At 50.2% G+C, this 20,920-nt stretch overlaps 9 protein-coding genes and 1 non-coding gene across 10 annotated transcripts; 5 read left to right on the top strand and 5 right to left on the bottom strand.

The window, feature by feature from the left end:
• Positions 1 to 26: 26 nt before the first annotated feature.
• ASPVEDRAFT_155665 (Zn(II)2Cys6 transcription factor domain-containing protein) lies at positions 27 to 1,918 on the top strand (the record flags this gene model as incomplete). The annotated part of the gene is made up of 4 exons (XM_040808477.1): positions 27 to 118; positions 166 to 830; positions 878 to 1,406; positions 1,548 to 1,918. Exons 1-4 carry the CDS (start codon positions 55 to 57, stop codon positions 1,916 to 1,918), a joined length of 1,629 nt encoding a protein of 542 aa, XP_040673691.1. The 5' UTR covers positions 27 to 54.
• A 534-nt stretch (positions 1,919 to 2,452) lies between these two features.
• On the bottom strand, positions 2,453 to 3,207 carry ASPVEDRAFT_203049 (uncharacterized protein; the record flags this gene model as incomplete). The annotated part of the gene is made up of 2 exons (XM_040809397.1): positions 2,836 to 3,207; positions 2,453 to 2,790 (listed from the first exon to the last, which is right to left on the bottom strand). Exons 1-2 carry the CDS (start codon positions 3,185 to 3,187, stop codon positions 2,453 to 2,455), a joined length of 690 nt encoding a protein of 229 aa, XP_040673692.1. The 5' UTR covers positions 3,188 to 3,207.
• A 430-nt stretch (positions 3,208 to 3,637) lies between these two features.
• Positions 3,638 to 5,560, bottom strand: ASPVEDRAFT_89164 (uncharacterized protein; the record flags this gene model as incomplete). Its single annotated transcript, XM_040818540.1, has 1 exon — positions 3,638 to 5,560. One exon carries the CDS (start codon positions 5,558 to 5,560, stop codon positions 3,638 to 3,640), a length of 1,923 nt encoding a protein of 640 aa, XP_040673693.1.
• Positions 5,561 to 6,070: 510 nt separating this feature from the next.
• Positions 6,071 to 7,582, bottom strand: ASPVEDRAFT_155667 (uncharacterized protein). The gene is made up of 6 exons (XM_040808478.1): positions 7,416 to 7,582; positions 7,351 to 7,370; positions 7,268 to 7,304; positions 7,146 to 7,213; positions 6,620 to 7,101; positions 6,071 to 6,565 (listed from the first exon to the last, which is right to left on the bottom strand). Exons 1-6 carry the CDS (start codon positions 7,573 to 7,575, stop codon positions 6,196 to 6,198), a joined length of 1,137 nt encoding a protein of 378 aa, XP_040673694.1. The 5' UTR covers positions 7,576 to 7,582; the 3' UTR covers positions 6,071 to 6,195.
• Positions 7,583 to 7,753: 171 nt separating this feature from the next.
• On the bottom strand, positions 7,754 to 8,609 carry ASPVEDRAFT_47109 (uncharacterized protein). Its single transcript, XM_040813707.1, has one exon. It carries the CDS (start codon positions 8,317 to 8,319, stop codon positions 8,023 to 8,025), a length of 297 nt encoding a protein of 98 aa, XP_040673695.1. The 5' UTR covers positions 8,320 to 8,609; the 3' UTR covers positions 7,754 to 8,022.
• Positions 8,610 to 9,758: 1,149 nt separating this feature from the next.
• On the top strand, positions 9,759 to 9,831 carry ASPVEDRAFT_t137. The gene has a single exon. It is a non-coding gene; the product is annotated as a tRNA-Lys (tRNA).
• Positions 9,832 to 10,035: 204 nt separating this feature from the next.
• Positions 10,036 to 12,424, top strand: ASPVEDRAFT_89167 (uncharacterized protein; the record flags this gene model as incomplete). Its single annotated transcript, XM_040818542.1, has 4 exons — positions 10,036 to 10,192; positions 10,238 to 11,474; positions 11,525 to 11,918; positions 11,969 to 12,424. 4 exons carry the CDS (start codon positions 10,036 to 10,038, stop codon positions 12,422 to 12,424), a joined length of 2,244 nt encoding a protein of 747 aa, XP_040673696.1.
• A 221-nt stretch (positions 12,425 to 12,645) lies between these two features.
• Positions 12,646 to 14,362, top strand: ASPVEDRAFT_89168 (MFS transporter; the record flags this gene model as incomplete). The annotated part of the gene is made up of 6 exons (XM_040818543.1): positions 12,646 to 12,690; positions 12,738 to 12,808; positions 12,854 to 12,916; positions 12,964 to 13,078; positions 13,127 to 13,444; positions 13,490 to 14,362. The coding sequence occupies 6 exons, from the start codon at positions 12,646 to 12,648 to the stop codon at positions 14,360 to 14,362; spliced, it is 1,485 nt and encodes a 494-aa protein (XP_040673697.1).
• A 3,428-nt stretch (positions 14,363 to 17,790) lies between these two features.
• Positions 17,791 to 18,929, bottom strand: ASPVEDRAFT_377028 (uncharacterized protein). Its single transcript, XM_040811553.1, has 2 exons — positions 18,042 to 18,929; positions 17,791 to 17,990 (listed from the first exon to the last, which is right to left on the bottom strand). The coding sequence occupies exon 1, from the start codon at positions 18,657 to 18,659 to the stop codon at positions 18,042 to 18,044; it is 618 nt and encodes a 205-aa protein (XP_040673698.1). The 5' UTR covers positions 18,660 to 18,929; the 3' UTR covers positions 17,791 to 17,990.
• A 131-nt stretch (positions 18,930 to 19,060) lies between these two features.
• ASPVEDRAFT_89170 (uncharacterized protein) lies at positions 19,061 to 20,883 on the top strand (the record flags this gene model as incomplete). The annotated part of the gene is made up of 4 exons (XM_040818544.1): positions 19,061 to 19,168; positions 19,218 to 19,301; positions 19,366 to 20,286; positions 20,353 to 20,883. 4 exons carry the CDS (start codon positions 19,061 to 19,063, stop codon positions 20,881 to 20,883), a joined length of 1,644 nt encoding a protein of 547 aa, XP_040673699.1.
• Positions 20,884 to 20,920: the final 37 nt, after the last annotated feature.

Genomic DNA, 20,920 nt, shown 5'->3' on the forward strand with positions numbered 1-20,920 from the left:
CTCCTCCCCCCGTATGCATCAATCCTGCCCAGATACACTCAAATTTATCAAAATATGGAGTCTACAACTGCAGACAGCAGGACGCGGTGCCGGTTTTGTTCCGCTACATTCAGTCATCGTGAGACCCATAATCCCCATCTACAAGGCACTCTCTTATGAGTATAGGCTCCTCACTTATACGTCACCTCCGAAGGAATTGTAATCAACCACGGCCCCATAGCATACGGCGCAAGTCCTGTAGCAGGTGTGTTGCAGACAAGGCGCGGTGTAATCTTAAGCGCCCTAGCTGCTCGCGATGCTCTACACGGCAGATCATTTGCCAGTATCCGGCCTCGTCTCCAGATTCATCCGATCCTCCACCAGAGAGTACTTCAGCACTACAGACTGCCGATCCGTCTAGCATGATTGAGGCCCTGCTGGCTGATCCTACGTCTTGGGACATGCTTGACACCGAGGCCTTCCTGTCCCTACCTTCCGACTCGGCTTTGGTTCCCACTGACAGTGCCGGAGTATATCCACCAGAGTTGATGAATGAGATCTCCAGCTCGCTACCATTACCCAAGTCTACTGCAGAATCACCCGCAGTAGCACTAGCAAACCACAGCATGGAGTTCATTTTCCGCATTCTTCGATCGTGGCCTCGAATGCTTGCTGAGGGCTTCCAGACGCCCCCATTCATCCACCACAGCCACGTCGCAGATACTAAATCTCTGCCCCAACCCCTCGCCAAGTGCTTCACACTCGTAAGGACATGGCAAGGACAATGCAAAGGCGCCGAAGACATGGTCCACCAGCTGGTCATGACCGAAGTGAACGGCCTCCTAACCAAGGTACGAACTCCATCCGACTCGACAGACCTTAACTGACGACTACCTAGCTCGACGACCTCGACGAACCCTCCCTCCTCACAACCCTCCAAGCAGTCCTAATCTACCTGATCATCCTCCTCTTCCCCAGCTCAACCTCCCAGCCAACCCTCCCCCCAGCCCCTCTCCTCCGCAAAGTGCAAGACCTAGGCACCCACGCCGCCAACACAGGCCTCTTCCTCCAAGAAGAAAGAGAAGCAATGCGCCCCTCCTGGTCCACCTGGATCCACGTAACCTCCAAGCGCCGCGCCGTTCTCTCGCTCTACCTCCTCCGCTGGGCACTATCCGTATTCCACAACTCGCCGCTGCTAGACTGCCGCGAGGTCGGGTTCATGCCTGCGCCCGCGGCAAAGACTCTATGGCAAGCCCAGTCCGAGCTGGAGTGGAATTCCTTGTATATTCGCTGGCTTGCCAGGTGGGACGGGCATGGGTATCTCCAGGGAGAATTTGATCGGATTCGCCCGGGGATTCGCATGGAGGATAGAGCGGAGAAGTGGCTGGAGGAGGCGGATGAGTTTGGGCTGATTATGATGTCTATCGGTGGGTTTATTAGTCTTTTTCGTGGATCGTATACTGACTTTGCTGTAGTAAATGCGACAGAATGCCCTGCGCCGACATTTGCGGTCGATCTAATGGATTAGGGCTGTACTCTGTTCAACTGGCCTTTTTAATTTATTGAAGGCAATAATCTAACAATGGCCCTCCAAATCCCCACCAAGCCCCAGACCCCTCGCACTAGGGTCCACAAGGAGAAGGCGCAATTTAGCACAATTGCAGTTCGAGTCCGATGTCTTGTCCTTGACCAGCATGATACAGCCGATGAATTCGTTTCGTTCGGCGACCCAGCACCGTTCGGATTTGGGGTCGTGCGTGGCCATGAATCCAGCTGTGATTTCTTCGGCGATTGGTGCGGCGAGACGTTTGTCGAAGTTGTGTTCTTTGCTGTAGACGTTTCCCTGGTGTTGGATGATTTTTGTCATGTCGGTGGGCGAGATGGTATGCCGGAGGGTATATGGTGTGGCCATTTTTCAGAGTTGCAGATTGTAGATTAGATATTTGGCAAATTTGCAACAATCACGATAGAGTAACGACAGGAAGGTAGATATTTATATCTGACTCATTCAGAGCCGGCCAAATCACCCCGGTCAGGCTATCTCATTGGCAAATTCTGGTGGACACACTACGGCCAACGTTAAAAAACGCCGACACTTCCACATTCCTCCTGCTTCCACCGATAACCGGAATGCAGGCCCAGAACTCAGACGATGACTCCCAAGGCGTATTCAGGCGAGCTGGGGGCACGAGGATATCTAGAAATTCTGCAAAGAAAAGACCTATAGCGTTCGCCCGGCCGTTTTTCTGCTGCTTGTGTCCATTCTGATCCATCCCAGGGGGTCTTTATTCTGCTATGAGTAGTTGTGCGGCGCCGTGGGTTAAGGGACGGGTGGATGATGAGGATAGATTATGGCGTTTGAGTGAAGAGTTCATAAAGCGAAAGCTCCATAGACACTCATGCAGAGTGATATTAATTGCTATAGCTAGCTACATCCTGATCAGCTGTTCTAGCTAATAATATCATATTGAAATCACATTCTCCTACGGAATAACGTAACCATCCTCGCGGCCTGTGACTCCGCCAAGTCAGCGTCTATAGCGGTCTGGATCCCACAAAGTGCCAGGATAAGACAAGTTGAGCCTGCCTCCCGATTTATATCGCCACAATAAACAAGATGCCCCTGGCCAACTCTCGCCGCAGCAATGGGAGTCTGTTCCATAACCAGTTCCTGTGCTGGAAACCCAAGAAAACCCGGTCTCGCGGCCTCGATGGGAACATACACCCTTTTCCGGACTCTAGCATTCTTCACAAGGGTGGCGTTCATGCTATACGCCTCGTGTAACATTGACACTGCAGTTCCCTCGGGCACTTCGGCAAACGGGTTAAGCCGGAAATTCCAACGACAACACTCACCATCCGACCAAGAAAGGCCAAACTCGTGGAAGAAATTTTCGATGCCCGAGGATGCGAAGCGAGGGAAATGCAGGCCCACTATGACAAGGCCGCCTTGATGAACGTATTCCTTGACTTTGTCCGGCACTGCCATGTTTTCGACGTTGCAGGACTCGGCCAGAGCTTCATCTGTGATGATGATTGCTTTGAAGGTGTTCTCGGCCATTTCTCGGAGGGCAGCTGTTGGGTGTTTAGCGCGCTTGATGTGGGCAGCTTCGTATAGTCTGCTGAGGAGCGTGTGGTACAATACGTCGAGGTAGTCCCGGTGTGCGAGGCTGAGGAGGAGAATCTGGGGCTTGTCATCTGAGGTCATTGTTGTTGAAGTCGATGAGGAAATGGGGTTGCAGTCTATGTTTCTGATAAATATAAAGTGTGTTGGGAGTTCTGATACATATGTAATTGAAACGATTGCCTTTAGTGAATCTAGTGATTAACAGATACTTGTTGACAGGAAATTCTGGCAAGACAGTCCAATATAATATGTCTGGGACCCTTCGCTCCTTCCACTGCACGCGCAACTTGGCCGTGGTGGTCCTTCTGGTTCTCGAACTAGACTATGGTTAAGCAGGACGGTTCAATCTATTCAGTAAACGAAGCTTGGATTCTATTTGTTGCACATATCCAACTATGCTGCTTTGAATAGGGGCATCCATTAATATCATCTGCCCCCGCCTTCAGCAAGCAACAGTCACTGCTTCATGACTACAATACATCAATAGAGACCATTGTGATACTGGAAATATTCCAGGTATCTCACAGCAGGTCAGTTCTTCGCATCATGCGCGTATTCCTTCAATTCCAACACCAATTGCTGGGTCTGTTCACGGGGCGAGTCGCGCAGAACTGCATTTAACATCATATCAAGATGTATGAGAGAATCCGAGCAATCCAGAAGGAACTTGGGGTCTTCCACATGTTCGAGCAGAAATTTCGCGCCGCGGTCCAGGAATGCTTTGAGGGCTACCCGACACCGCAGGTTGACCATACTCATCACGGCGAAGCGGTTGGTTTGCGGCGTGATCTTCAAATTGACGCCGTATATCTCCAGCACTGCAAGGACGCTCTCTGCATTATGGTAGTCTCGGCTGCATCGGAACACGCCATCGAGTATCTCGTACTGATCGATGGCGCAGAATGCTGTTGGAATCAGGCCTATATTCAAAAGCCACATCATCGAATCAATACGCTTGTGAAACAAACAAGTCATCAGGAGAGACGTTGCCGAATAATCCTTATCGTTCTTACTTTTCATCTGGGTTTCTCTCAATAAAGCGCCGTTGTTGTACAGAAACTCTAGCATCTGTTGCCCTCCCTCTATCGCCGGTCGTAGCACATTGAAGACCAGGTTTGCGAGCGACACGCCTCTATCCAGCATAACCGGCAGTTCGGATACTCGACCTTTACTAACTGCCTCTTTCAATATATCCAAGAGGTCGTAGCCGCTAGGTATGCTGGCGCCCCGCTCCAGGAGGAGTCTAAACAGATCCTCATGGCCCATTGCAGCCTCTAGGGCTAGAGTCTGACGGGAAGAGTTGCTCCTGCAATTAGGATCAGCGCCAGCATCTAGCATCAATCTCGTCATCGACATGCTGCGACGTTTTAGGGCTTGGATTAGAGCTTGCGGGTGAGGGTTTGCGCCATGACGGAGCAGCAACTTCACCATATCTCCCTGACCATTCCTTGCAGCGCACACGAGCGGCGAGTTCCTATTATCTGGTTCTCCGCACAGTCCTTCGATGGAGACTCCGCCCTGAAGAAGTTTACGCACAATCGCCTCCGAGCCCGTCGAAGCAGCCATGTGGAGCAGGTTTAATCCTGTCACCCTGTCTTCTAGCGCTTGTGTAATATCGACGTATTCCAGCAGCACCCGTGCAGTATTAAACCTGCCGCTCGAAATAGCTAGCTGCAGCGGTCTGGTGAGATCTACACCTGGTAGTCCAGAACCGGCACCGTACTCCAGCAAGCGTCGGACTGTTTCAGGATCGCTGCAGTATCCCAGGCCATAGACCTCGCTTGCCGAACCGAACAAAGCGCTTCGATCAGCTTCATGGTCAAGAAGGTATTGGATAATCTCAGGGTTACAGCCATGGGAAGATCGAATAGCGCATTGAAGTAGATGAGATAGCGAAACGGAGTCAGGAACTGTAGACTGGCGAACGCGCCGTATCAGCAGCCTAGCCACAGACACGTTCTTCCACACACCCCGGAAGTGTGCCAATTCCGTTTTATTGTGTAGGACTGGGGCCGCTCCATGTTCTAGTAGCAACCGAATAACGGGTTCATGCCGACAATTCATTGCATGCCAAAGCGCGAAGTCCAGATATCGAGGAAAGGGAAGCGGCCATCCGCGTGAAGCGTGTAACTGTTTTCCAGCGTCGAGAAATAGCGTCATGATCTCTAAACTCCCACGTTTAGCAGCAGCTGACAAGAGTCTCGTCCATGTACGTTCGTCAAAGTCATTCGACTTCAAGACAAGCAGCTTCCTTACGAGCGAGTTGATGCCATACTTAAGACCAAAGAGAAATGCTTCGGTGGCCGAGCACTGCTTCGTGAATCGGTATAGGTAAGGGCTGAGAGTCTCGTAGAGGCGCGAGTTGGCGAGAGTAAGCGATTTGACGTTCCAGGAATACTCGAATTCGTCGGCGATGCAATAGAGGATTTCGACGGGGAGTTCGTGGAGGCGCATTGCGACGGCTGCAGATATTCCAGTTGAATTGGGAATTGTAAGAGTGTCAAGGTTGGGATATTTGAAATAATACTCCTTGATCATTTTACACCTGATCATTTTATGCCAGTGAATGGGCTTCACTGGTGGCTGGAATGCCTTGATGGATGTGAGCTGTTAATGTCAGTCACACCGTAATATTTTCAATTAATTCGCATTTAGTGACCTGAGTAGTGAATACAATAAACAGGAAAGCCCGTGGTGTCTTATATTAACAGCCGGTTTGGATAATAAGTACTACTGTAGGTGAACATTTACCACAGCTCCAGTCAAGAATAGCATCTATTAATGACAGTCTTCAATTAGTTCCTATAAATAAGATATCCTCAAATCATTGCCATCTTTGGAATTAACTAGTAGTGTATAGATTAATGACTTCTAACAGTGTGAAGTACACAGGTAACCAATAAGACTAATATCTATTAGACTCAGGCACAAGGTCTGAGTTCACTATTTACACAGGATTTGGGTGGCCCTGAAAACTCTGCTCTCTTCCTAATACTTCAATCTAAATGCAATTATACCATACAGACACCCAACCGCTCTATACTTATGCAATGTACATAAACATTATCATCATAACATCTATACAATCCCTACACCGGCGAATATTCCGGATTATTCTCCGACTCTCGATGAACAATAACATTCGTCCGAATCTCCAACGGGCTACTTCTCCCTGCAGTCGATCCCGATATCTCTTTCTGGAGGGGCATAGCAGCAGGCTCAAACTCCCCCGCAGACCCCTCCGAGCCGCGCCAGATATGCGTCTCCATATGGCTCTGTAAAGACGCGAACTGCGTTCCATTATTCCAGTTTGAAGTGCCGTCGAAAATAGGATTGAACTTGACACAATCACGCGGTTGGTCGTGTTCTGATGCCTGCCGGTTCTGGCGATATAGGGTTATGTACTTGCTTAGTGTGGGCAGACAAGCGCAGATAAGACCGATTCCTCCTTCGGCATTGCTAAGTAAATTATTAGCAGTGCATCTTGGGAAAAAAGTAAAAGGATAGGCTTACCCAGATAGCAGCACTCTCATGAAAAAAACCGACCTGTCAGGAGTACTCCCATCCACAATCAACAGCACCAGCCGATAGAGGCTAAACCCCACCGCAATCCCGCCGAGCCCAAGCAGCGAAACGACCTTGATCTTAACCCGCATGCGCATCTGCAAAGGCCAGGTGAAAACAACCGGGAGCACGAGGATCGCAATATCGGAAATCACACTGATCAGGGAGTCTGCGATTAACACTGCCGGCCTGTCGAGACATGTCCCGCTCCCGTCTGGTCCGGTCGTCTTGGTCCAGTACGCTGAGACGGGCATGCAGATGAATGCTTTTACAAACAGGATGATGAGATAGTACACGACGTTGAGGGCTAGAATGATGTAGACGGCTAGGGCTCCGCGAAGTGGTCTGTAGATTTTGGCTAGGACGAGGAGGAGCGTTACTTTGACTGTCATGGCTAGCGGTGCGTAGATGATTGTTGATGCGTAGGATATCTTGGCTGTCAGTTGGAGCTTTGATAAGAAGAAGTAGAACGCACTTTGAAGGTGGTGTGGATCTCATCTTGACTCAAGTAGACCATGTTGTCCGCGCCCCCAGCGAAGCCGTCTGCGGCTGATGTCAATAAAAGCCTTGAAGTACTGATTGAGGGTGCGTGCATACACATTATACAACAGGTACAATAGCCCATGAATAAGAGCTATTCCAGTGAGAAGCCAGCCCGAAGAAATTGGAGGATTCCTTACCCAGGCAAGAAAACAGGTCACTATCTAGTAAGCATAGTCCAGTCCAAAGCTCGCTGAACACATACCATCTTCCACGCTAAACGGCTGATACAGCCGTTTCCGGATAATCAGCCTCAAGATCACCACCGGAGTGACAAGCGTAATGCACAGAATCTGTGTGGCGAGGTTAACCTGGAGCAAGCCGTTATCTGCCAGCCCGGTGCGGCCCTGGCGTTTGTCCGGCATGGAGAACTAGAATATATTTCGGTGAGGAGAGAAAAGCCATTCTAGTCAATTGGGATTATATTCAGATTCTACACCGCTGTGGCGGATTCAGACGCCGAGCTCGTTAATTTACCCGGGTGCTGGTCCATGGTTCTGAGCCAGTGCCCAATTGGGGCTGGATACAGCCAAGTGGTGATATCAGCGGTCGAACGGATTACACGTGGGATTAGCCTAATAATTAAGCAAGGCTGCAGGTACTATTGGGTCGTTCTAGGCCATTCAACTTAGAGAATATTGATTACATTTCGTATTTCCTTTTCTCGCCACATACAAATTAGACAATTAACAGCCATAATTGGCAAGCTGTACAATAGACAAAATACATAAATCATAGGTTCGCTCCGCTGGCACATAGGACAAGACGGTAAAATAATAACTGCATCCTCTCAGAAAGAATAGTTCGTCCATCTAAGTAAGAACCAAGAAAGAGCGCAGGTTCTCAGGAAGCGTGTAGCCGAACTTGTCGGACGCAAAGTGGGTGATCTCGTCCACGCACTGAGCATCGGCGTAGAGGTTGAATTCGATGGGTCCTTCCGGGTTACCGTCGTTGAAGTCGACGTTCTCGCCCTGGTCGCAGGAGACTGTGGTGCAGGTGCTAGAACCTTGACCTGAGAAGGTGTGGCCGCAGGCGTTGATTGTCCAGGCGCTGGCGAGGGGAGCAGCGAGGGCCGCGGCGATGATGGAGGTGATCATGGTGGTCTTCATCTTGATTGACGTTTTGTTAAAGAATTCGACTGTTGAGGGATCTTGAGGTGAGGAATTGAGAGTTGTTTGGTTTGTTGTTATGCAGAAGGGAAGGGGGAGGACGATGTTTATATATGGCCGGAAAGCAGCTTCATGCATGCGGGAACAGCTCATCAAAGCCTAATCCTCACCTTCGGGAAATGAATCGCCAGAACCCTATTATTAGCTAAATCCTTCAAGGCCGATCGAAGCCTATTATTAGTCCCTCGTAAGCAGCCTCAAAGCCTTTTGTTCACCCCCACAACTCCAACTCACAAAGCGGCCCAGAACTAGCATTGTCACCATGCCAACTTGTTGTGCTTATTCACTTCTTCGACTGGTCCATTATGCACAAGTGATACCAGTCCAGTAAGATTCTGCAGCCAAGCGTGCAGCCAAGAGTGGCTGGGAGCTCACCTGCAGCTTCGCCATGCTGCCAGATGCTGATCCGCCGATCTGACTGGCCAAGCAAATACACCGCAATGTGGGTTCCAGATTACCGAAAGACCAAGAGTAAGCCTTGAGCGGAGGCCTTGTTTAAGGCGCCCTCGCTCGGCATTAGGCCGTCTTGGTACGTCAGATAATGCAACTCGAATATCGATGTCAATCAATACCATCCGCCTCAGTTGCAGTTCTTCTCTTAGCATATCATACACTGCGAACGGATACTCGTTACAGTGGCGGAAACAGGTTTACTACAGCATCGAGGTATCCAGTACATTCCTCGGCCATGCAAGGTAACAAAGTAACGAGGTAGCATCGAGGTAGAAAATTCACCAGCATAGATCCGCCAAGTGCGCTGCACAGCAAACCGCTATCCCGGAGTAAAACCCGGCCAATGCGAGCTGGCCCATGTCTCCTCCAAGCATACGAAGGAGCGCATATACGCATCCAGATGACAAAATCGCACTCCTTCAGGATGCAGTACGGATTTACCCCGGTGGCGCGACTAACTGTCTGTAGGGGGCGCTGCACTATGACATGCAACGTCAAATGACTGAGATCATAAAGCGCCGCGGCCTACAGTACAAGTGAAGGGTAGGATCGGTATTCTGGGCAAGACAAAGGGAAATAGCAGCACCCGTGTGAAGGTTTGGAGTTGTAATAGTGTATCAGCAAGGCAGGAAAATGAATTCGTGTATTTGCAATCTTTCGAAAGCTGAGTAGTTCAATTATATATATGTAATACGATACTTGAAACAGGACGTGAAAGCTAGAAAATACCCCCAACTGCAGCAGCGAGGTGCATAACCTGCCGAACATACAAGAGATGCTGGTTAGAGGTGAAGCATTTCCTTCCAAAACTTGTAATTGTTTTATAACTGCGAAAACTTCAACTTGACTGAATTGTTGACCTGACGACAGAACGGTTCTCTAGTTCTACCTCATGTAGTCATAAAAACTCGGATTGTGCATGACTAGCCCGGCTAGCTCAATCGGTAGAGCGTGAGACTCTTAATCTCAAGGCTGCGGGTTCGAGCCCCGCGTTGGGCTTTCTTTTTTATTTTTTCTGTCCGCAGCTCGAAAAACAGCTCATCTCAAGACTCCTCAAACTTTTCTTTTCAAACAAGTGGCACATAAACGGAGTGACTTAACTCCCTCTAACTAAAGCTAGATGGCTTAGCTAAGATCTGGGACTGGAATGTTGACAGCACAATTAGAATCACATCCATCTAACTTAAGCTGTCTTTCACCGAGATGCCCAACGAGGTCCAGTTTGCTGTAACAACCTCCACTCATAGCCCTAGGCCGCAGGATGAGCTTCCTAAAAAGGCCTCTTGTGATGCCTGTCGTCGGCGAAAGGTCAAATGCGACAGAATTCAGCCATGTAGCCAGTGCACATCCTCGTTCTACGGTACATATTCCTACTCCTAAAAGAGAATGCAAGCTCATTTTGCAGACTGCACATTCTCCGAGCCAGCCCGCAAGAAGCGCAAAACGGCAACGGATGAGAAGATCGAGCTTCTCGAGCGCCGAATAAAGGCCATGGAAGAAGCGGCCCAGGCTGCGCCAGACTTACCTACTACAGCATCATCGCCTGTTTCGAGAGGCCTACCACAGGCCCAGGCAGCCCAGCCCGGTGCAAAAGTCTTTCATCCTACTGAGAAAGGAGATCTGGAGTTCACAGGCTATTCGGCTGACCGTACATTTATCGAAGGCTTCAAGCACAAGCTCGGAGACTGGGAGCTCGATGCAACACATAAACGCGTCCCTGCTGCTTTTGCAGTTCCAGGACTCTTCGATACAACTCGGGGACCGGCAGTCGATGTCGAGCTTCCACCCAAACATGTCGCCAGAAAACTAGTTGACGCGGCACTGGATGCCCAGATTCTGTTTGGCATCATCCACCGCCCGTCGTTCAATAATCTGTTCACGCTCGTCTACTCCCTTGATCGGTCTCATTACAGTTTAGAGGAATGGCGGTTCCTGGCCCTTCTATACGCCGTTCTTGCTTACGGTGGCCTGTTCATTGACGCCGCTGATGGCCAAGAGAACGATGTCCTTTCGAACTCGTCCTGTTACTACGAGAAAAGCCTACAGCTGCAAAATATCGCCGATTGCAAAGACCTTGTCTCTCTCCAGGCCATCTTCTTCAAGATCCTTTACCTCCTCGCAACCACCCGAGTCTTCACCTGCTACACCTACGTGAGTACTGCGCTATCAGTGGCATTACGGATGGGACTCCATCGAGTAGACTCCTCCACAGCCCCTCAGGATTTGATCCAGCGGGAGACCGGAAGACGAGTATTCTGGGCCGTTTGGACGCTCACCAATGAAGTTGCCGCTACCTGTGGACTTCCAGTTCTTCTCAGCAGCGAAGAGATCGACCAGGAAACCCCAATTGAGGTTAACGACTCCTATATCGAAGCGCGACAGATTCTGCCGCAGCCGGAAGGTGAATTCTGTTTGACAGCCATCGCCGCAGTGTATCGACGACTCCATAATGTTTTCCAAAAGGCAGGAAAGCACATTTACTCTGAGAACCAGACCAGTCTGCTCCAGACAGGAGGTGTAGGGAGCCACCTCGTGAGCATGAGTAAATTAAAAGGAATTGAAAAACAGCTTCACCAATGGGTTCGACAGTTACCCGACCATCTTGTTCTAGGCAATGGACCCGACGACCCTGAACTTGCCGCGTAAGTCAACATATTACGGCGGGAGAGGCAAATCTAATAAATAATTTCAGAGCCCGGTTTAACCTCTGCATATTATACGCACACGCACAGCTCTACATATACCGCCCCTTTCTCCGACAATTCATGATGCACACAGGAAATCCAGACCAGGCAGATAGCACAAGCTCGAGATGGCTCGCGACGATATGCATACAGGCATGCGAGAACATCATCATCCTATGCGAAGACATGTATAAACGGGGCTTACTAGCCGGCGGGAACTGGTTTACGACTCGTGCATTATTCAGCTCGACCCTGACTCTCTTCTACGTCGCCCTATCATCCAAAGACCCCGGGTTGCTTCAGACAGGATCGATTTGCACGCGTTTGGCACTGGGTAGGAAAGTCTCGGACAGTCTTGCGAAGCGCAGTGGCCTTGCCCATCGGTGGAAAGTCATGATGACGGTATGTTTGTTCTTCGTTTCCTATGCATTTGCGGTACTGAATCTATCTAGGTTATGATCGCAACCCTCCCAAGCAGTGCTCGTCATATACAAGAGAAGCTCCTCAGCTTAGACAGTATGATGCCGGACCTGACCTTATACAAAGATCAATCTCAACCGGATGATGTTTACACAACCTCTTTAGGAGCGTCGGCTCTAAATCTCCTAGGCAGCGACAGTTCAACCGCCGATAAAGTCAAATGGCTGGCACCCCATCATCTCGAAGCCCTTGGCCTTGGCTGTCCTGAACATGAAGACTGCCAGTCTCCTTCGTGTAGGCTGGATCTAGAATCAGCTCGCGATAATATAGGCCTCACTGATGTCCCTCAACTTGATAACAATATCGGAGACTACTTTCTGGGGAGCAATGTGCCCGGAGCCAGCGATGAGCCAGTTAGTATGCCACTGGAAAGCGAAGTGGGATTTGGAGATCTCGACGAGTTTCTGGATCTTCAGAACTGGCTATAGTCGAGTATCGACTGTTACTCCGTTAACTCCGTATATAATTGCCAAGACAATATCCACGCTAACCGAAAACGCGGACTTGAGTCTCCTGAAGGCCGAGAGAGCCAATCAGAAACGGCAACGCTAACCACATTCACGGGGGATTTGCCCCGAAAGATTTCTATACAAAGCTCAAATATTGCTGCTCTTTCGAACATCTCGCTGTCTTTGAATCTACCTTCAAGATGGCTGCTAATGACGACAAAAAAGGAAATGGACAAAGCAACGAGGTATGCCATGAATCGCTCTCTGGTCAAGAACTCACTGACTGGTAAAGCAATCGCTCTTTATGGACCTCCCCAGAGGAATAGTCGGCTGGGAAGATGATAAGGATCCTCAAAATCCAAGGTATGAACGGTTATTTGATACCGTATTGCCAGTCTAACTATCCAGGAACTACCCACCTTCTCGGAAATGGTTTCTTCTAGGTATCGTCAGTGTCGTCACTTTAATCAGGTATGAATCTTTATATACTGGAGCCGGCATGGTAATGATTGTATCAGCCCATTTGCATCTACTATCTTTGCCCCTGCTGCTGGATATGCTGCACGCGAACTCGGCAACACCTCGTCTATATTAAGCACCCTAGCCGTCACATCCTATCTGTTTGGTTACGCCGTAAGCATGCCGTACTCTTCTTTCTGAATGTCATTGACAAGTCGATAGGTGGGACCTCTATTCTTATCACCCTTAAGCGAGCTCTATGGTCGTAGAATCGTCCTGAATACGGCAACGACGCTGTTTGTTCTATTTCAGATTGGATGTGCGCTTTCACCCAACATCGCCGCCCTGATTGTCTTTAGAACCATCACTGGGATGGGCGGGTCTGCGTGTCTGACAATTGGTGGCGGAGTTATATCAGACCTCTTTGCGCCTGAGCAACGAGGGCTTGCCATGTCGATTTTCTCGTTGGGTCCACTGCTTGGACCTGTCATTGGGCCTATTTGCGGTGCCTTTATTGCACAGGATGTTGGATGGCGATGGGTTAGTATAAGTACTGCCGGTCATTGTTAATACTAACTTGTATAGATATTTTGGGTTCTCACTATTACAGCAGGCACTTTCACCACCTTCGTTGTCATTTTCAACCGCGAGACCAACCCAGTGATCCTAATGGACCGCAAGACACGCAAGTTGCAAAAGGAACTAGACAGACCCGAACTCAGAAGCTGCTACGACAAGAAAGACCAAGAACCGATCAAAACCCCCAGAGCAGCCCTCAACTTCCTCCTGCACCGTCTAGCAACCCCTATCCAACTCCTCATCCACTCCCCCATCGTCACCCTTATCGCCTTCTACGTGGCCGTCATCTACGGCTGCCTCTACCTGCTCTTCACAACAGTCACCACCGTCTTCGAAGACACATACAACTGGCCCCTCTCCACCAGCGGCCTCGCCAACATCGGCCTCGGCCTCGGCTTCCTTACCGGCCAGATCATCTTCGGCCTCACAAGCGATAGAGTCCTGAAACGCCTCAAAGCACGCAACAACAACACCCTCACCCCAGAGATGCGGCTGCCACTGGCCATCCCCTTCTCCTTCCTAGTTCCCATATCATTCTTCTGGTACGGCTGGTCCATCCAAAGACCTACGCACTGGATCGTGCCCATTATCGGCCTCGCCCCCTTTGCCGCTGGCATGATTGGGATATTCAGCACGCTGCAGACTTATGTCATTGACTGCTATTCGCGGTATGCGGCGTCGGGCATCGCGGCGATTACGGTTATGCGCTCGACTTTTGGCGCCCTGCTCCCGCTTGCTGGGCCTTATATGTACCGTGCTCTTGGGTATGGGTGGGGCAATACACTGTTGGGTTTGGTTGCGCTGCTTCTTGTGCCTATGCCGGTTATATTTTATCGGTTTGGGGCTGTTCTTAGGGAACGTGCTAGAAAGGAATTCTAATAGCGGTTTCGGGGTGCGTATTATCAGAGTAGAGACTTCAGAGTTATATCCTTTGTTTATTTAGTATTTGTTAGGCCTGAGATATTTTGCTATCTCTAAGAGACTTGTTCTAGATCTCATTCTTTTTCTCCGATCGTAACCAAACTCGGTCTCTAGAAAATAAAACACATTGGCTTCTGTGGCTTGGCGCTCCAAAAGGAGCGGGCGGGCGATCAGATACTGATTGTAAAAGTGCTTAGCACTAAACGTTCTGCGATATAAGTGAGCAATCATCTGCCAGTCCTTTCGCTCTGCATAGAAGTGGCGCACGACGGACTTGATCTGCCGAGCTATCTCACGGTGAACGTCAGCGCTATCGTCATCACCGTGTTGATATTTGGGTGGAAGACGAAGAGAGTCTGCGTGCAAGTCTTCTACAAACTTGCCAGCGAAAAGATTGGTCGCAAGCTGCCATTTCTCGTTATCAAGCGCAGTATCAAACAGTTCTTTGCCAATCGTCTTGTCGTCGAATAACCTGAGCACGTTTTGGCGCGGTAGAATGGGTGTAGGCTCCTCAGAATCTTCCAATACATAATGTAAAAGAGATTGGAGGTGAGAGGATGGAGTCTGCTTATTCGCTTCAACAGCGTGGTCAAGCAGCACTGTCATCAATGGCAGGTCTTGGTACTGAACTGCGATGGAGAACGGCGTTTGATGGGCTTTGTCTGCTGCTAAGATGTTGGCACCTCTGTAGAGGAGATATTCACATATGCTGTCCCTTTTCTCAGAATGAAGATTGCTCGTCGATTGTATTCGGTTTGATTTACAGGCCGAGATTAGAGGCGTGTTTCCCTCCAAATCGAGGCTCTCGAGGTCGAATCCGTGGGATAAAAGGACTTCTACAAGGTCCACTCTGCATGCCTCAGCTGCGTAATGTACAGCAACTGTCGCGTCTATATGACCGATTTCTTCATTCCTAGACAGCATAGGGCATAAAAACTGCAAATAGACCGACAATGTTGCTGGTTCGCCATGTGCTGCGGCATGGAATAGTGCTTCGATGAGAGAAGCATGAGACAAGGAATGAGTTGCAGGATGATTCAAGAATTGCTTCAAGACGGAAGCGTCATTCGAGGCGAGTGCAATAAGGAAGGGAGACAATTTTGAAAAGTCTGGTGAGAACGGATTTGCTCCGTGTTGAAAAAGGATATGTGCCAGGCCGTACTGCTCACTGTTTAAAGCTAAATGGAGGGCTGTCTGTAGGTGAAAGTCCTGCGCATCAACATGTGCGCCGGCTTCGAGAAGGACTTTAGCTGCTCTGGGATGTCTTCCTTTTGTCGCAGAGTGTAAAGCGGTGCTTCTTCCATAATCAGTGAGATTGACCTCTGCGCCACACTGAATAAGTGATCGTAAAACGTCCTCGTTCCCCTTATATGCTGCGACGTGGACTGCAGTCACGCCTGTCGAATCTCGCTGGTTGAGAGAAGCACCGCGGGAGTGTAGTAATTGCACCATGGTATCAGTTTTGCAGGCATGCAAAGCCGTTCTGCCCAATCCATCTATACTATCTAGAGAAGCCCCTTGGTCAAGTAGCAGCTCTAGCAGCCAAGTTGAGCTGCCCATAGCAGCAATGTGAATGGGCTTGAACGATGACGCATCGGGGAGATCCACCGCCGTTGGATCGAGTCGCAGAATGTAGAGAATGATCTTTCTAAGCTCCTCGGACTCTCGGTCAGAGAATGCCTGCGTTGCTAGGTGTAGTGGATATGTGTAGAGACTCCGATGCTGGGGGGCTTTGATCTTCATCCTGGCAAGTTCAGGACAGTTGGTTAGTAGAGCCTCCAGGGCATCGATATCTTCCATGTCGATTGCCTGGCTAACACCAGTCCTACCATCCGGATCCTGCTGCTGCACTATTGGAGAAATTGACAACACAGTTTCTCGTAAACTATCCAGATAGCGACTTCCATGTATTGCCAATCGCTCAGCATTGGTCAGGGGCGACAACACACACGCGAGAGGGAGGCTTCTCAAATGCTGGTTAGAGCAGACAATGTCCATCGTTACACACCGGCTGGGAAAAGCCGAGTGCCATAGGAGGTCGAAGATCCCGGGAATATTATATTTGACAGCCATATGTAGTGGCGTGAAATCCGCCATTAAATGGTCCTGGTCCTCACTCGGCGAGAAGGCTGGGATCAGGGGGTTGGCCCCGAGCTGGAGAAGGGCCTTGACTGCTGCAATATTCCCCGATGAAACAGCAATCGCCAGCGGAGTTCCCTGCACTTTAAAAGGCCACTGTGAGTGCAGGGGAGTTTCTTCCGCAGCAGGCATGCTCCGGTCTAGGGCTCCTTCTTTGAAATTGTCTCTGCATACCTCTTGCAGTAGCTGGACAAGCCAGTCAATCTGCGTGCCTGAGAAACAGAACAACCAATAGAGAGGGACAGAATTATCGAAGGACTCTGTTGAGCTCCAGTATCGCATCAAAAGCTCCACTATGTCCAAGTTCCCGCAGCGAGCGGCGGTGTTAAGGAGGGATTCCTTGCTAATGTTCATACCAGGACTTCTTTCAGGCGCTGTAGACAACATATCCTCCAGCAGTTTGAGATCATTGTGACGGATTGCAAACTCGAGAATATTGTAACGAACTTGCCGTCTATGAGTCCGCACTGTGGCCGCGGTGATATCACCATATTCCGCATATGTCGTCTGTAGATCCACCAGTCCATTCTTGAAGGACATATAATCAGGATAATTGACTATAGCTTGACCAAAGTGCACATCAACACTAGAAGACGCACTCAACTGGCTAGTAATACGGAACCCCAAAGCGAGAGACTCTGCATATTTATAAGATGGCCCTGAATTTTCGCCCTTCTTCTGCAAGAGTCCTGACTCTATTTGCGGGCCGAAAGTTTGAGTCAGTACGTGGCGTGCACTGCTTGCGTGTCGAAGGAAGACGGCGGCCTTGTCATGATCCCTCGGTGTTCCAAATGCATTTATATAGCACAACATGGTGTGGAACGCAGCTTCCGTTGCACTGAGGGACGGGTGATCCCTCGTGGCCTCTGTTTCCAAGTCGTGTAGCAGTACCTGCTGATGCGCCCAAGGTATATGCATGTTATTATGCCCGGTAAATATGCTGTATTTCATCTCGCTGGTCATGGCAAGAGAAGCCAGTTCTGACTGCAGAAAGGAGCCCCCGGCAGCCTTTTTCCAGGTGTTCATAACTGGAAGTCGACTTAGGTCCGATAGTCTCTGACAGGGATCAATTTGTAAGGTGTGCTTGAACAATGCGAGGAGAATCTTCCTTTCGAACCATATTTCAGGACTCCCTATTCCCTGGACGAATGATTGAGCAAGGCCTTGGAGGTGACCAGGATCAAATAGCCCAAATATACGCTCGTCATCCGCCTCAGGAGCTGGCTTATTGTCTGGTTCCAAGGGACTGCCAGAATTCGTGGATGAAGTAGGGGACAATGATGGTTGACAGTAGGCCGGATTCTCCCTCCACGACTTTTGAAAATATATTTGGCCATCCGCTAGTATTTCCCATACACATAGCCCAAATGCCCAGATATCACACTTGTGGAGCTGCTCAACTGGGATGGGCTGGCTTCGTTGATGGCGTACTTCAGGCGCGTTATATCTGCACAGAAACTTCAGCTTATATCAGGGAAGACTACAATGTACTGCCAACCTACAGCTCCGTACCAAAATAATGAGCCGTCGCTTCGGACTCTGGGCTGAGAATGATGGAATGGCCAAAATCCGACACCTTGGCAACTGCCCCGGATGGACGGTCAAGAGAGGGAACAACCAAGACGTTGTCGATCTTGAGGTCCCCGTGAACTATGCCAGACTTGTGAAGGGCCATCAGCCCAGCTGCAATATCTCCAGCAACAATCTGCTTCGCTTTGAAACTCCTTTCTGCCTCTTTCAAGTGGTTCCGCAGGGAGCCTCCCCGAGCAAGCTCCACCGTTATGAAAGGCAAGAGTCGCTGTTCCTCAAATACCCAGCCGTATCCCAGCAGGCTAACAATATTCGGGTGATGGGCAAGAGGCGGATGGTGCATGATGTTGATTTCTCGCAGTACTGCTTGCAGGCGTCGCTGAAATGCGGTCCGGTTGGCGTTGGCCATGTCTTCGTGAAATCGGATACGCTTGACGGCAATGACATTGCCATCGAATTTGCTCTCACAGACAGAAAACGTTTCTCCTACACCAACTGTCCGGATCTCTTCTATGCGATCGGCTGGGAACTGCTTGAGCTTCATGCTTTGGACCGCGGTGAGCAGACTTCCCAGATTTTCAATCATGCCCGTATCGAGGTTTTTGCTGAAGCGTAGACCGTCGACAGTCGACACTCGAGTCCTCGAAATTGACGCTGTCCATGATAGCGTGTCGTGGCCTTGTGCTGGCCGCTTTATTTCTACACAGTCGCGTCGAGGTCAGCAGCATATAAAAAATGAACTCCGTCCACGCACTTATCCATTCGTCGTCCAGCGGACTGTCCGCCATGGCTTCCTCGGTGGCTCTGAAGGTGAAGTTGCGGAATACGAGATCCTCCGAGAGATCTTCAATATCTTACCTCATCTTCTGGCGTCTAATCATGGATGTGTCCAATGGGGCGAAGGCATAGAGCGCCCTCTCTCAGCCCCGCTGCTGTCAAGAGCCAGCCTCGCGCCCGCATTACAATGCGAATTTCCGTCTCTGAGCCATGGATCCTTTGTCTCTAGCAGGTTTGACCATAGCTGTGGTTGATGCGTTGATTAGATACGGCGAAAGGACCGCTGAGCTTATATCAGACGCCAGGGGGTTTAACGGTGTAGGGTCCCAGAAGCAGCGTGGATGTGGCATTGCTGACACTGTTTCAGGATTCAAATGAACTTTACAACCTCGTCGTGGACGAGAACACGCAGAGCAAGCTTTTGAAGAACCTGCTTTTTTCCCAATCCTGGGTTAGTTCCCCATATTGCTATATGATTGTCAACAAACTAACTTTGGCCGTGGCCATGCGTATAGGTATATGGCGGCAAGACCTTGTTTGAACAATTCGACCCCGATGTCCAAGAACAGATCGAGCACCTCGTCCGGGACATCGAATCGATCCTCCGACAAGGCGTTGAGCTCTTGGAGCGACGATATTGTGTTCCGGACGGGTCTTCAAATGCAGCGACTCGCCAGCCTTTCACCAGCTTGCTTACTGCGTTGCCAGCCGTTTCCAGCAGTGGTCGGGCAAGCCCCTCGCTACCAGCTCTCCTACTCTGGTCCCTCCGGGACAAAAAACGGGTAGAAAGCATCCTGGGGTCGTTCAAAGACCGGAATTCCAGACTCAGGCGCAAGGTTGAGCTATGGTGCTTTGCGTCACAGCTTGGGATATCTCCAGACCATCTGAGACACCTGCAAACGGACGAGTCTTCCAGGCGACTTGGTTTCGATAAGGACGCCACTATTCGCCTGGCTCAGCAATGTACAGAGGGAGGTGGAGGAGAGCATACTCCTCTTGAATTACCGCCGTCGTGGGACTCCTACCTCAAAGAGATCGCCCCAGAGGAGAACCAGGGGCTTTTCACCATCGTCACCAAAGATTCCCGAGTTTACGTGCAGGAGAATCACCGAGTCGCTGCGCAAGTACTTGCAAATGGCTCTGGAACCGGAGTATCTCGCCTTGATGCACGTACAAGGGGCAGGATTGAATCTCTCGCAAGATTGCTACACCAACCAAAAGAACAAATCTTCCGCATCCTTCCCTGTGTCGGATGGAGGGAACTACCTGACAGGAACTATATTGCGTTTGTCTTCGAGCTCTCGAGCCCTCTCGGGTCCCCAGCCAGTCTCCAACGGATTCTTTTCGAGTCCAAGCTGGTTCCGTCCTTGGGAGACAAGTTCCAACTGGCACTCGGACTCTGTCAATGCATCGCGCAGATCCATATGGTGCAATGGGTACGTATCGCCGTCTGACAGATATCTGACTTGTATCTATTGTATACTAATCATCATCGTCTACAGGTCCACGAAAGCTTCCGAAGCGACAACATCCTCCTCCTCCCCCACCGCATCAAGGACGACGACTCGAAAGAGCGCCTCGACATCAACTACCACGAGCCCTGGGTCTTAGGCTTCGAATTCAGTCGCCCCGAGCCCTTCTTCTCAAGCGGGCACTCCGACTTCGAACCAAGTCGCGATATCTACCGCCACCCAGAGCGCCAGGGCCAGCCAAGCACGCCGTTCAAGAAAATCCACGACATCTACTCCCTCGGCGTCGTCCTCTTGGAGATCGGCCTGTGGGAGCCGGCCATCAAGCTCCAGAGGAACCTATTTGCCCACGCGACTGACTCGACAGCAGTGCGGGCGCAGCTGGTTAAACATGCCCAGAGACGTCTGGAGTCGCGTGTTGGAAAGCGGTTCAAGGAGGTCGTGCTGAAGTGTCTGAACGGGGATTTCGGCGTCGATGATGATACGAGAGAGGATATGAAATTGCAGCAGGCGTTCCGGCATCAGGTTCTCGACGTAATCGAACAGGCTGCGAATTCGGTTTAGAAGCCGGATTATAGCACGAAGGCGCCAAACGAAAGTC

This window comes from Aspergillus versicolor (assembly GCF_001890125.1).
Source record: "Aspergillus versicolor CBS 583.65 unplaced genomic scaffold ASPVEscaffold_14, whole genome shotgun sequence".
NCBI lineage: Eukaryota > Fungi > Ascomycota > Eurotiomycetes > Eurotiales > Aspergillaceae > Aspergillus > Aspergillus versicolor.

Excerpts from the sequence above, each read along its gene's own strand:
- ASPVEDRAFT_155667 (XM_040808478.1), bottom strand. The coding sequence starts at position 7,575 with ATGCCGGACAAACGCCAGGGCCGCACCGGGCTGGCAGATAACGGCTTG. Across the intron at positions 7,305-7,350 it reads TGACCTGTTTTCTTGCCTGG|CTCTTATTCATGGGCTATTG; the intron begins GTAAGGAATCCT and ends TCACTGGAATAG. Across the intron at positions 7,102-7,145 it reads AGATCCACACCACCTTCAAA|ATATCCTACGCATCAACAAT; the intron begins GTGCGTTCTACT and ends CTGACAGCCAAG.
- ASPVEDRAFT_47109 (XM_040813707.1), bottom strand. The coding sequence starts at position 8,319 with ATGAAGACCACCATGATCACCTCCATCATCGCCGCGGCCCTCGCTGCT.
- ASPVEDRAFT_377028 (XM_040811553.1), bottom strand. The coding sequence starts at position 18,659 with ATGATTGAAAATCTGGGAAGTCTGCTCACCGCGGTCCAAAGCATGAAG.